Raw genomic sequence first — 15,541 nt, forward strand, 5'->3', positions numbered from 1 at the left:
GCACCGACTGCACTGACAGTGTGTAGCAGTCGCTACAAGTCTATAGAAAAAGTAACATCAATTGCTGATCTGGCAATTTTCAGTAACAGTCCACAGTTTAGTACTCACCGCATCTTGCAGGAAATTGGGGTTAGCTGTGCACCAATAATGATAATTTTGGCCACACATAAATAACACTCTTATGAAATGAAAATATTATAATCTCTCACTGAGACAATCAGGATCGTAGGGTCTAGTCTGCAGGTTGGGTGACATGCATACTGGATGAAGGCAATCATTTCCCCTATGACATACTATTTACTGATGAAGCTAATTCTTATACGAATTGGCCGGATGCCAACCATCACAGGATTGATCCATGAAAGACAGCTGATGCATTGTAGTGATGTTTTGTGTGGAATACAGAGTTCTCATATTGTTGGGCCCTTCATTCAAGGTACTTTGATAGCAGTGTGTTATCTACAGTTGTTAACCAAAGATGGTTCCACTGTTGCTGTCTGAAGGCAGCAGGTTCCCACTTTCTTTCACCATGATGGTGGCTCACTTCATTATTGGTTAGCAGTCTGGACATATCCACATATCCAGGAGAACACACACATAAAAAAAGGTTATACTTATGCAAGCTTTTGGAGCTAGTGGCTCCTTCTTCCGGAAGAAGGAGCCATTCTCCGAAAGCTTGTATATGTATAACCTTCTTTTATGTGTGTGTTCTCCTGCTGCCACTTGGTGAGCATTTTTTTTTTTAAAATGTATTCAGTACATTACATCACATTGTCAAAAATTGATTATTTTCAATGTTATAAATAAACAGTTTGATGTATGGTACCGGAGAGAGGCTGTCACACTTCTTGCTTTAAATCTATTAGGTTTCTAATTGTGCAGACATGTGAAGGCAAAAATTGCATATTTCAGGGAAAACACTGCTGATGCTTGTGTTCGCATTGTGGTATACGTGTTGATTAAAGTCCAGGAGGAATGGCTGAAATGTATAACAACCACCTTACATCATGTTGGAAAACATGTCAAGCACATACTGTAGCTTCTAAGTGCTACAACCATTTGCCTTGTTCTGTACAAAACATGATGTAACTCGTGAATGAATACAGGTATACTCAAATGCAAGACACCATTGTTATTCTCGTGTGATTCTTTATCCATGTAATGTATCAGTGACCTCCTTCCATTTAAAAATTACGAGTTGGATCCATGGTGACAGCTTTTAAACTTATTCTCAATTAATTTCCTTACCTCTGCAGAACGATCTGGTCTCTGGTCAGAGTGCTGTGAACGTAATCTTGCCAGCTCTGACTCCTTTTCAGCCAGCTGTGCTTCTAACCGCCGCACTTGCAGTCGCAGATCACGGTTCTCCTTCTCCACTGCTTGAATTTCTGCAGTATCCGTCTTTTCTGGTCGCTCATAGCTCTTGCTTCGGCTTGACAACATTGCTTTGCTGCTGCGTTCCAAACTGCGTTTCTCTGCTTCTAACTGACGTACCTAAATGGAGGGGGAAACATAAAGTGGGTCACAATTCTCACTAGACAATAATAGGTTTGGTCTTACATCAGTGAAAGAATATTCTACAGATGAGTTTTAACTCTAATATGAACAATAATGAATTAGAGAATATGATATGTCTTGTGACGGGAAAAAAGGTAATGTGCCAAGCTGAAGTAATATTGTTTTCTGCTATATAATTCTAAATGAATAAATACATCAATGGAAAATTCAAGGTGCAATGTGGTTATGTATAACAGGATGGACCACCAACTGCAAGAGGTGCTGAGCACAGGTAGGCATACAAAACAATAGCAATATTCCTCATTCAGAGTTACACACACACAGTAGTCTAACTCACAGTCAACTGTACCTCTCTGCTAACAAAAACAATGGTTTTTACAACAACAAATGTTCACTAACTGAGAAACAATGGGTAGAAAAGAATTGACTTAAAAGACAAATAAATAAAATCTGAAAGTAGTTGTGAAACATTACTATCATTTCTGTTCATGTAGGGAAAATTTCATAGTGGGTGCTCCATTTAAAACATTTGAAAAAACACCAATAAACATTATTTTCTCACATACCCAGATTTATTTGTAGCAAATAATTTTCAACATGATTACAACACCAGAAATCAAAATAATTTTATGCTGCCCACCTACAGTTTAAAACTTTGTGCTCAATGGATATGAAAATTTATAACAAAGTGAAAGGAAGAGAATTGCTCAGCATAAATTTAGAAACACTGAAAAAATCCTTATACGAGAAACTAGTGCAGAAATGTTACTATTCAGTAGAAGAATTCATAAATGACAACCTGGAAATTTGAGCAGGAGAGAGCAAGTAATTATAACTGTTAATTTTTAAAAGTTTGTTACTTTGAATAAAAATTATTAATCGCTTAATAAAGTAATTATTCAGTACCGTATGTTATATTACTGGTATTATAAGGAGACACCCTTAGAGTAGCACTGTCCATGTGGGTGAGAAGGTTTGCGTGCTCCAGGGAAGCAGAGGGCCATGCCGGCAGTAGTGTAGCTACTGGCAGGGCCTCCCAAGCTGGACAGGCCTCTGCAGAGCAGTCAGATAAAGTATGTCTCACAATGCCCTTTCTTTCCTCTTATCCTATCCTGTTTCCCATCTCTTGTCTTCGGAGATACAGACTTCGTTAGTACTGGCATGCCATCTGTATAGGAGAGGGACAACTCCAAAGCCCGGAATCGGCACTTCCATTAGGCGCAAGTACAGTCCAACCGGAATTGAGTGGCAATTGCCTGCAGCCAACCTGATTCCACACAGCACATATATTTGCTCCTGTGGAAACAGTCAGCTAGGCCGAGAACGTGGCATGAGTATTGGGCAAGCTCGATGTCACCTAAAATCTGCATTCCAGGTGCAGTAGCATCCATGGAGAGGACACTCTAATGGGTGTAAGAGTGGGTGACAGGGATTGCTGTTGTCAGTGGGAGGGCCAGTAGGTCCACTGGCCAGTCACCGCTTGCTTCAAGCTGGGCAGCCCCGGTCAGTTAGGTACTGGTCCGTCCTGGTGCCAAGTGTTCCATCTGGTGTATGGAACACTAGCACTGCTAGAAGTCGTCACCATAATATTGACACCTGCTGCTACAAAAACAAAATAAAAAGTGAAGATATTTCATTATGCACATCGGTACATGGACCATCTCCACTATGCTGCAAGGCTTCCCAGACACCTGTGGAAGCTCCCAAGAGCTCACAAAACGGCTGCTATCGACTTGCAGCTAGTCAGACCCCAGCACTGCAGGAAACCACACTACCAGAAGGAGGCTCAATATGGGAAAAAATCTACACTTTTTCTGGAAGGGCAAAGATGTTGCTAGCCCCTGACAGCATGGAATCAGTTTTGCTGTCTGCAATGGCTTGCGGTGTTGTAACAAAAACCCGATTGAGATCTCAGAATGCATTATGACTGCATTTCACAACAAATAGTGGACCACTGATGCTGATATCTGTACAAGCACCAACATTTACCTCAGCTGCAGATGCCAAGGGTCAGTTTTATGAACAACTCAGGGATGTGGTACAAGAAGTGCACTCCGAGGACCGTCTATGCATCCTTGGTGATTTAAATGCTCATATTGGTAGTGATTCTGCCACTTGGCCTGATTGCCTAAGCAAGCATGGAGTGGGCAAGATGAATGAAAATCATATACGGTTGCTTTAATTCTGTGCAAAGTATCAGTTGTGTGTCATCAATACATACTTTAAAGGCAAACTGAACCACAGGGTTTCCCGGATGCACCCCTGCTTAAAACATTGGCACCAATTAAATCTTATTCTAACTAAAAGGAAAGATCTGCATTACTTTCTTCACACACGTTCTTTCCTTAGTGCAGAGTGTGACACGGACCATGCACCAGTAGCGACAAAAGTGCACTTCATGACCAAAAAGTTTCACTCTGCCAGAAGACCTTGCAAAACAAAAATTAGTCTTTGCCAAACAACAACACTGCTGCAATAGAAGTATTTAGTGACGTGATATGAAAAGAGGTGGATCCCTGGGACCCAGCCGCTCCTATTTGTGAAGACTGGCAGAAGATAAAATTGCTTCTTACCGTTACAGCTGGAAATGTGTTCGGTAATCTGGAGGCAAAATCTCAGGATTGGTTCATTGAGATGTAGAAGTCCAGAAACCTTTCGTTGAGGCTAAGCGTCAGGCCACTGTCATATGGCATAAAAACCCAGTCAATTCTACACGCAGGGAGTTAAGCAAAGCAAAGGCAGCTGTTCAACACACTGTCTGCAACTGCATCAATTCTTATTGGGGGCAATTTTGCACTGGCATACAGGAGTGTTTCAATACTGGCGACATTCGTGGTGTGTACTTGAGCATTAAACGGGCCATTGCACCCATTCCAGAGAAGAGTGTACCACTCAAGGAAATAGATGGAAAAGTCATCACAGATCGAAATCATCACAGATAGAAATCGTATATTACTCCATAATCTACTCACATACCATCAACATTAGTCCAAACACAGTGGATGAAATTCCTCAGATCACACTTTACCATGCCTTGGATGTCACGCCTACTATGGAGGAGCTTCAAAGAGCAATTGCACATCTTAAATGTGGGAAGTGGCCTGGCAAAGAAATTGTAAAACTTAAGCCAGTTTTTCTGCTGCTTCTCAACCTCTTACTGAAATGTTGGGATGAGGGTACAACGCCAAAAGACATGTGTGATGCCAATATTGTTGATTTATACAAAGGTAAAGGTGATCATGGCGATTGCAACTGTCACCATGAAATCTCAATTCTGAGTATACCTGGAAAAACATTTGCCCGTGTTGTGGTGGACAGATTTCACAAGCTTGCAGAGCACATATACCCTGAGGAACAACGTGGGTTTCGTCTCTAATGATGTACAGTTGATACAATCTTCACACTCTGGCAAATTCAAGAAAAGTGCCGCAGAGCACTTTTCAAGTACAAGCAGAAAACCCTTCTGTTCATCGCCTTTATCGACCTAAACAAGGCTTTCGACACAGTCAGCAGAGGACTGAATGCAGTACTTTTGAAGATAGGGTGTCCTCCAAAGCTCTTAAAGATGATCATGGCTTTTCATGAAGATATGGAAGGTGCTGTGGTCATTGAAGGAATCACATCTGACCCATTTGCTGTGACAAAAGGGGTTCATAAAGGTTGCGTGTTGGCTTTCACTTTGTTCAATATTTTTTACTTACCACTCCTCAAAGTTGCCTTTGGTGAAACTAACCTGGGCATTCATCTATGTACCAGAGCTGATGGGAAGCTCTGCAACATTTCTCTATCCAGATCCCAGCACTTCGGAGAATACTTGCTTGTAAATAGCCTTTTATCTGCTGACGATGGTGCATTTGTAGCACATACTCAAAATGATCTGCAAGAGTTTGTGGATAAATTCTCTACTGCATGCCTATAAATGTAAAGAAGACAGTTCTCATGGCACAAGGATACACAGATCCATCTGTCATCAAACTGCATGGCTCCTTGTTGAAGGAAGTCAATAAATTCTGCTATCTTGGCTCAATAACGACAGAAGGTCTCTCCCTGGATGATGAGATAAATGCATGAAATAGGAAGGGCTGCCAGCACTTTCGGAAAGTTCTGTACACGAGCATGGGACATCAATCTTACATTGTCGACAAAAATACTTGTGTATCAATCATGTGTGCTGAGTACTCTCCTTTAAACACACACTTATTGCTCTCATAATTTTAACACTGCAAGGTAGCTAAGAAATGCAGTGATGTGTGAACTTAAGAAAAATGTAACAGGGAAATTTGTGAAACCACAACAGTTCTCAAAAATTAACTTTCTCCCTCTAGAATACCAACAAATAGTCTCCACTCACCACAACTGGACAATTACACAACATCAGGTTTGAAAGGAAAATTGCGTGAGGTTTTTAATTTTAGCATGCAGTACAATCAGAATAAGAACAGCAGCAGTTCTAGTGCGTAATGGTGCAATCTGCATAATCTTTTAATACCAGAGCAATACATCAAAAACCCAGAAAATTGTAAGATATGTTTATATCCAAGTGCAGACATTGCTCACTCACTTACTGAAATTAAGCTGACTGACATAATAGATGTAATCACCAAAATTTCGTATACCCCATTTTCACTAAACAGTTTTATAGTTCTTATTTATCATAAACACAGCAATCACACTTTTCCTCACCTTGTCTGAGAGTGCTTCAACACGACCACGTAATTCAGAGCGGTCCCTTTGGGATGCAGCAAGTTGGCGGTTAAGCTCATCATCACGGCCAGGCAACTGTCCAGAGGTTGCGCCATCAGATGGCCAGGCAGCCAAACGTAATTGAGCCTCTAGCCCTGAGCGCGTGACTTCCGCATCTGCTAACTCTACTTGAAGACGTTGTGTCTGCTCCTGCAACTGCTGCTGTGAACGTCGAAGCTCTGCATTGCTCTGTTGCGCTGCGTCTAGTCTCTCAGACAGAACACGCCGTTCATTTTCACTGTTGGTTAAAGACTTCTGCAACTGTGTAGTAATTTTACCATTAGGATAACATTAAAATATTATTTTAATAACTTACTGAGAATAATTTTATATATATGAAGCTACGTTTTACCAGAAATATATTCGCATATCCAAACAGAATTTTATGTAATGCAAGAAAAAAGAAAACAACAAGTAATTTGTCTCCTTTATGTTCCTTAAAGCTGTCCATCTTTATAAGGTGACTGTCAGTGAATCACATTTATTCAACTTGAGACATGACAGGCCCTATGGATGAATGCCTTCATAAATGAAAATGTCATGTTATTTTACACTGTGGAGATAATTAGTGTATATAAAACACTTACATGTAACACAGAAGCACAGTTGGGAAGGAGGAAGGGGAGGGGAGGGGAGGGGAGGGGGGGAGGGGGAGAAAGGGAAAGTGAAAGAGAGAAAGAGAGAGAGAGAGAGAGAGAGAGAGAGAGAGAGAGAGAGAGAGAGAGAGATAGGGTTCATTACAATGACGATAGAGAAATTGGACAGAAAATATAGACGGGAAAGATTCTAAAATGATATACTCCTGGTACCAATAAAGTTGTAATTTTATTCACACAACTGATTTAAGTAGTTATGCCACATCTAGCTGCAACTGCTGGGAGCCAAATGCCAAACACTTCCTCTGCCAATCAAAACAAGCTTTGAGTGAGAAAATGCACACCGAAATAAACAGTGATAAAATGAAATGATACAACAAATGTAATGAACAAAATGAGAAGTATGTGAGCTGCAACTTTCACAACTGTAGCCAAATTGAAATATGAAAGTAATTTGAAAGACTGTCTATTCTTTCTGAGCAATGAGGTGGTGGCATTTAAGGTAAACTGAGAAAGTACAAAAACTGCTTCTCCTGTATAGTATCAATGACTGAAATTGAAAAGACTGCAACAATTGGATAGGGATAAGGTACAAAGTACCTCCTCCACACATCATGCAGTTGCCTGTGAAGTATGGACACATATGTTATCTTTGCATAAAACTTGGAAACAAAATGTTATCAGAGATAATACTGCGTAAATAACTTGACTTAAGGCCTGCGACAGTGACTGAGATATATGTGATTGTCAATAAAAGTGATGGATGCTGTTTCTAATAGTTTAGGTCATAATAATAATTTTTATTAACATAGTGCTTCCAGGTGTATAGCCAAGTTGTTGTTTCCATTTTTTCCAGTTAGGGAAACAACTCTGCTGTATACGAGATGCACAACATTTATCAATCATAATGAGATAATCTGACAAATCACGATAACTTTTATTATTACATAAACTACTATGAACTCTGCAAATTGTGCACTACCTTCAAACAATAAAATCTAAAGTTGCTCCTCCTGTTTCTGAGAATCATGAGATAAAATTCTGTGATTTCATTACACCAGCTTCAAGCTCCTAGCCTGACTACAAATTTCCATCTGTTCAAAGTATCTATAAAAAGCAAATAATGAAGCAGATACAAAAGTCTCAGAAAAGATATTTGCAAGTAAAGAAGAAGTTGCCTGAAAGCTAGAATATTTTTAACTTATTTATACCTATGTTGACAACTGAGTGCCTCTACCATTCACTGAGCTGTTCTCTAAATTCCGATGTTATCTGTGTTCTACCCAGACTATCCACTATCATATCCTTATTTCCAAATTATCAACTACAGAGTGATTGTTACATCAGTAAAATAATTAAAAATTGAAATCATTTCTACACCTGAGTCACAGTTTTGATACTGACCATTTTTTTCTTATTATGTATATTTTGTTACTGCTAGGGTGGAGGTACATACTTGCCAAGAAACACACTGGATAAATGGGAAGGAAGTGAAGTGAAACAAGAGTTCAACATTTGACAATATTTAACACAAATACTGCAGTATTTCTGATATGATGATGGCGAATGAACTTCTGTAGAAAAATACTGAATGATGTAGTAAACATTTCCCTTCATGAACATTGTATAAGAAACTGATAACTAAAGATCTGGTTTTGAGTGACTGAAACCCATACTGAACAAGCAGTTGTGGCAAGTAGCCGTAATGTTGATGTCGAAAACTGATGGTGTTTTTTGAAGAGATAAATCCAGAAATATCACAAAATCTGCACTAATCATATTGAAACAAGCAATAAATACCTGTTTAAGCCTCTCCATACTACTCTGGGCAGTGGAACTAGAATCGGCAAGAGCTCGCTCAAGTGCTTGTATTTCTGTTCGAAGCTCCTGTTCAGCTGTACTTGCACGCTCCAGAGCAAGGTTTAATTGTTCAATTGTTGTCTTCAGGGATGCACATCGTTCTTCCAAGCCTGTCAAGCTACGAGCCTGTGTGTCGCATTTCTCTTGCATCTTCTGAAATTTATAAATAAACAAGTTTGGTATCAGGCAAACAGATTGCTAACAGGCAAACAGGGGACTACAATGTAACAAAAAACACAGACAGACACACACACACACACACACACACACACACACACACACACACACACACACACAGGGTAAGGTGAGGGGGAGGGGGAGAATTTCTGTCGCCATTCTGGCTAATGACAAATACAAGTCTGAAGGTCAGGCCAATTGTTCAAGATGTGCTTATCTGCTGTTCAACAATACCTCGGTCGAGGAATGTCAGAGAGAGAGAGAGAGAGAGAGAGAGAGAGAGAGAGAGAGAACAATAACTCTGTGTACAACATACCACAGTGGTGCAGAGGAAGATGAGATGAACAATTTAGAAACTACCAAAAATTGGCCTACAAAACCCACCTAAGCTAAAGTGCATGCACAGTGCGCAAGAGTTTCAGTATTCTCTTGCTCTCTGTGTGCAAACTATTGGCCCTAGGGAAGAAAATGAATAGGTCACTTTCTGCAGTAAATTGAATGTAGTGTAATTTTGTACTGGGGTACATTTTCGCTAGAGCCTGCAGTTTTTGAGTTATTCAATGAAAACATGCAAAAGTGTCCTTCATACGCACCCCTCTCCCAGTCATGATTTTTAGTATATTGTTCATGGCACTCCCTCCTACAAATGTACAAAAATTTGTGGCTATATGATTCTTTTCCATATTTGACATTTATGGTCCTCATTTTCTAGGCTATAGTTATGCCATCAGCTTAGTCGTGCACTTCTTGTTGCTGTGATCTTCAGTCCAAAGACTGGTCCACAACTTCTGGTCTAGTGGATAGAATTCCTGCCACTGGATCATGGGATCCCGGGTTCAATTCCCGGCTGGGTTGGGGATTTTCTCTGCCTCGAGACTGGGTGTTTGTGTTGTCCTCATCATTTCATCATCATCATCATCATCATCATCATCATCATTCGTGACAGTGGCTAGAATCGGACTATGTAAAAAAAACCGGAGTGTGAAAGATCTCCCTCTACAATTTTTACCCTCATTGCTTCCCTTCTATACTAAACTGGCGATCCCTTGATGCCTTTTTCCCCAACACATTTAAATCTTGTAGGTAAAGATGAGACTTAAATGTCCCAGGGATAATTTAATTATAAGATCTATGGGTTTCTTCTTATATTAAGAAAGCAGCTTTCTGACAACCATTTAACAAACATTTAGTTTGTCTTCTGTAAAGAGTTCCCTACCGAGAAAGCAAGAAATGTCCTCACAAACTCAGTTCTGGTAGAGATAAACAAGAAAAATCACATTGGTGGTATTCTCTACGAGCCTGTCAAGACCCTTGATTGGGTAGATCATAAAATTCTACAAGGGAAATTAAAATTTTATCTTATTTATTACATCCCCTTGCATAGACTGAGTCATATCTCAACAAAAGAAAATTAAGGACCACATTAATAAATGATAAAACAAGACTAAAGCTAGAATCAGAGTGTGGAAATGTTAAATATGGAGCCCCACGAAGTTTAGTACTTGGCCCAGTTGCTTTCTTGACATACGTGAATGACTTACCAAAGATATCACGAGGACTCTTCAAAAACTGTTATGTTCACAAATGAAACAAGCATATTCACTAAAGGTACAAACAAATCCTTACTAGACACAATTAACAGAATAGAGAAATAAGTTTACAACTGGTTCACAGCACCCAAAAGTGAACAAATCAGCTTTAACTTACAAAAGACGATGACGGTGTCAATATTATGAAAAGGATAGATTGCTATGTACCATATATAGGAGATATTGAGTCGCAGACAAATACAACAAAACGACTTCTATACATCTGAGCTTTTGGCCAAAAGACCTCCTTCTAAAGTAGTAAACACACACAAATTCACGCAAACACAACTCACACACACGACCACATGCATGGCATACTTTAAACACAATGGCATGCAAACAGTTCACACACTTATCTGCTTCGGAAATGCTTCCACTCTTGTCCCAGAAGCCAATGAATGTATCCTTTTCGAAGTCAGATAATGCTCTCTGTTTCTGCATTACAACAACTGCACTGTTTTCTGTGTCCCCTGACACGGTGGTGGTGGTGGTGGTGGTGGTGGTGGTGGTGTGTTGGGGCTTATGGGCGCTCAACATCGAGGTCATCAGCGCCCTCACACACTTTAAAAGGAACGAATGTGGACAGATCACGCATTTTTATATACTACTCCTAGTGCTGCCACCTGCCATGTGAGAGTGGTTATTGTACGTTGACATCGAACATAGGTGGTGATAACATTAATGTGACTGGACTGTGTTTATACCGCACATTCAGGCTCTATCCAACACAAATATTAGAGTTACATGTAATTTATATTCTTGAGTCACATATTCTGATAAATTGTAGAAGGAACAGTTAATGAAATTTTCTTTCCTGTGTTTTTAAATACTTGGGGATCTCCAGTTTCCTGTCTGATGTCTACTGACAAACCTGCTATACTTTTGGAGCATGATATAAAGGGCCATTCTGAATCTTAGATAGGGATTTCTAGAATTGTTGTGAATTACTGAGTTCATACCAAATTCACTCTTGTTATTAACCAAAAATATCTTGAGGGAGTATATATTTTGGCATGCAAGCATAAGTCCATGAAGGGGTTTCTGCAAGATGTTTGGTAAGCAGAGGTTAAATGTTTAAGGAGATATGCATTATGTGGGTTCCACTTCAGGTTCTTATCAATTTAAATACTCAAGTATTCTGAATATTCTGTTTGACTTATTGCTTTTCCCTATTTCATTATCTTAATGGGATCTTAATGGTATGATCAATCTTTGTGCAATACTGAATTGCATGTGCTGTGTTTTATGTAAGTCCAGTTGCAGCCCATTTGCAGAGAAACAGTCAATAATATTCACAGAAATTTAATTTACCTTTTTATGTACTGCAGTTTCTCCAGCTGATTATAACACTGGCAACATCAACAAATAGAATTGTTTCAACTTCTTGGATTACAATGGTAGATCTTTTATATGTAACAGAATATGATCTAGACTTTGTTTGATAGCTTAGTCTACTTTCAAATGTACTTTAAATGAGCCTGTATGTACTCTATGGCTCCTCAATGTTGTTAGAATATGCTCTTTCATTGGTATCATTCTTTGGTTACTAAATGTCACTCTCTGCATTCTTTTAGATACATAGGATGAATACCAGTTACCAGCAAGATCTTAGATACCATACTACATGAGCTTCTCTATAACACTATGAATTGCAAAAATGATTTTGACAAATTATGCAAAACATCAGTTGGCAATTATTTTGTTATTAAATTTTGTGTAATCTAAATCATGAATTGAAAGATGACTTTTTCTGTGGAGAGTCTTTGAAATACAAACTGAGACTAAGTATCTTATTTTGGAACAGTATGTTCCATACAGCTAACATACATGATTTCTCCCAATATCTTAGAGAAGCAGGCAAGCACTGTGACTGGATGTAGTTACTACAATCTTAACTTCCAAGCATGTAATACAAATTATCTGACAACAGTGTATTTCAGGATGCGACTACTGAAATGTATATTATATCTGTTACTCTTGACAGCACTAAATTAAGAAGAAGTATGACTGCCACAAGAAACTGCCAGTTTAGTGCACATGGCTATACACTGCTTAAGTTTGATACTGTAAATTTTGGCATTAGTCTGAAAGCTAAACTGATATCTCCTACACATATCACTCGCTTCTTTTCTCAGCAACTGTTATCACAGCAGGCCAGCTGGGTTCCTTTATGATTACAGTAAATAGTTCCATTATTAGTAGTGACCTGCAAAAGTGCATCTTTCTCCTGAAGCATCATGTGAAGCCGCTGAAGATCTCCTTCAAGCCCCATGCGCTGCAGCTCTAGTTTGGTTGCACGTGATTCACTACGGCTCAATTCCTCTTGCAAGTTCCGTTTTTCTCCCTCACATTTTGATAATGCTTGCTTTAACTTTTCCAGTTTATCCTGAAAAGACAAAAAAAATTCCTTTTTACAGGCTTAATAGTATTCTTTAACAGAATGTATAAAAAAGTGATACAATAAAATGAAATACACACTGCTGACAACTTTATGTAAGTACTGAATAGCTACATTAACTATGAGTGACCTAATGCTCTGTCTTTTACATTCATTTTTCAGAAACTAAATTTGTTAGAAAAAAGTGTCCCCAAATTTATACCCTCACTTGCATATACTCTTTCTAGAATGCTTCTTTAAGGCATGTGTCCACTAGCAATTAACTTCCAAAAGTAACTTCTGCAAGGACTTGGTGAGGTGCTTACATTAGAACAAAAACTAGCGCAAGTTTATTTCTACAAGTCATCTGGGAAGGTTAATTTCAGGAACTTGCTGCAAGTCCTTGCAGAAGTGTTTCCAATAGAGTCTCATCATGAGACAGGCAAGTGTAAGTTTATGGTGCCGTATTTAAAACCCAGAGCAGTCACCACCATTGTTGAATTATTATTACTGAAGAAGAATCATGACAGAAAACTAAAAGTTAGGAAAAAATAAATATTTGGGTAAAGAAATATATACAGAGATGTACATATTTAAGTTATCAATGCACACTATCAATTGAACTAAAATCAGAGGCTTTGCCCATAATACGAGGGGTGTTTGAAAAGTTCGTGCAAAAATAAAAACTACTTATATGTTTGGGGTAAACCTTTTTTATTTTTCGACACAGTCTCCTTTTAGACTTATACACTTTGTCCAATGCTGTTCTAATTTGTTGATCCCTTCCAAATAATAGGAATTGTCCAAGTCTGCAAAATAGCTATTAGTTGCTCCAATCACCTCCTCGTTTGGATAAAATCTTTGTCCTGTAGTCATTTCTTCAAATTGGGGGACAAATAGTAGTCCGAGGGAGCCAAGTCTGGAGAATAGGGAGGATTTGAAATGAGTTGGAATCCTATTTCCATTAATTTTACGAGCACAACTGCTGAGGTGTGTGCTGGTGTATTGTCATGATGGAAAATGACTTTTTAGTGGTCCAATCACTGGCGTTTTTCTTGCAGCTCAGTTTTTAAACGATCCAATAGCGATGAATAATATGCACCTGTAATAGTTTTACCCTTTTCCAGAGAGTTGATGAGGATTATCCCTCGTGAATCCCAAAAGACAGTCGCCATAACCTTTCTGGCCAAAGGAATGGTCTTCGCCTTTTTTGGTGCAGATTCTCCCTTGGTAACCCATTGTTTAGATTGTTGTTTGGTCTCACGAGTATAGCAATGTATCCGTGTTTCATCCACAGTGACGAAATGACACTTAAAGTCCCGTGGATTCTTCCTGAATAGCTGCAAACATTCCTTGCAACACCTCACACGATTCCATTAAGCATGAGCAATCGCGGAACCCATCTTGCAGATAGCTTTCTCATGTCCAAATGTTTATGCAAAATATTATGTACTCATTCATTCGAGCTGCCCACAGCAATCTCATGCACCTTAACTCTTCTGTCATCCATCACCATATCATGTCCGCCCCGGTAGCTGAGTGGTCAGCGTGACAGACTGTCAATCCTAAGGGCCCGGGTTCGATTCCTGGCTGGGTCGGAAATTTTCTCCGCTCAGGGACTGGGTGTTGTGTTGTCCTAATCATCATCATTTCATCCTCATCGATGCGCAGGTCGCCGAAGTGGCGTCAAATCGAAAGACCTGCACCAGGCGAACGGTCTACCCGACGGGAGGCCCTAGCCACACGACATTTCATTTACCATATCATGGATTTTATCAATGATTTCTGGAGTTGTAACCTCCACAGGGCATCCAGAATGTTCAGCATCATTTCTGCCCATATGGCCTCTCCAAAAATTTTGAAACCACTAATAAACTGTTCTAATCAAAGGTGCAGAGTTACTGTAATGTTTATCAAGCTTCTATTTAGTCTCCTGAGGCGTTTTGTCTTTCATAAAGTACTATTTAATCACCACACAAAATTCTTTTTCGTCCATTTTTTGACACACACTCTACTTCCGTGATTCACACAAATGCCAAACACAAAGAAATAGACCAATATGGCTGAAACTTGGTGTGCGCTCTTTCCAAAGATGCTACTAACTAAACATGACCTCGATACGCGCCGGGGGTGCTATCTCTCAGACTTTGCATGGACTTTTCAAACGTCCCTCGTACAAACTTTCAAAGAATGTTGTGTAAATGATTAATGGAAAATCTCATATAAGATGTGAAACAAATACTAACAAAGAGATAGAGGGGCTGGCCAGTACTTACCTCAGCTCAGTACAGCCGATAGATACACATAAAACAGAACTGAAAATTTACATTCCTAGCTTTCGGAACTTTGTTCCTTCATCAGGGAGGAGAGAGGGGAAAAAAAGGGAAGAAGGGAAAGTGGATTCAGTTACTCACAACCCAGGTTATGAAGCAACAGGGAAAGGTAAACAGGGAGGGTAGCAAGGATGGAGGCATGGTTGTCAGAGGGAAGCCAAAGATATTCTACTGTAAGTACTGTGCCAGCTTCAAACCAAAGAGGATGCATACAGAAGTAAAGTATAAAGATAAACACAACTATGTAGGATGAAAAGATGCGTGAATGGCTAAAGAGGAAAGGGAAAGAGGAGAAGACTGAAGAGTGAATGGGAGTGAGGTTCTTTAACGTATTTGGATGGAATATGA

The 15,541-nt window shown here is 39.4% G+C and overlaps 1 protein-coding gene across 1 annotated transcript in view; it reads right to left on the bottom strand.

The window, feature by feature from the left end:
• Positions 1-15,541, bottom strand: part of LOC124777260 (rootletin-like) — a 239,025-nt gene that overhangs the window by 25,797 nt on the left and 197,687 nt on the right. Inside the window, 4 exon segments of the mRNA XM_047252586.1 lie at positions 1,249-1,494; positions 6,202-6,522; positions 8,658-8,870; positions 12,690-12,869. Of these exon segments, the coding sequence (XP_047108542.1) occupies positions 1,249-1,494; positions 6,202-6,522; positions 8,658-8,870; positions 12,690-12,869 (960 nt within the window).

Source organism: Schistocerca piceifrons, chromosome 2 (assembly GCF_021461385.2).
Source record: "Schistocerca piceifrons isolate TAMUIC-IGC-003096 chromosome 2, iqSchPice1.1, whole genome shotgun sequence".
NCBI classification, from domain to species: domain Eukaryota; kingdom Metazoa; phylum Arthropoda; class Insecta; order Orthoptera; family Acrididae; genus Schistocerca; species Schistocerca piceifrons.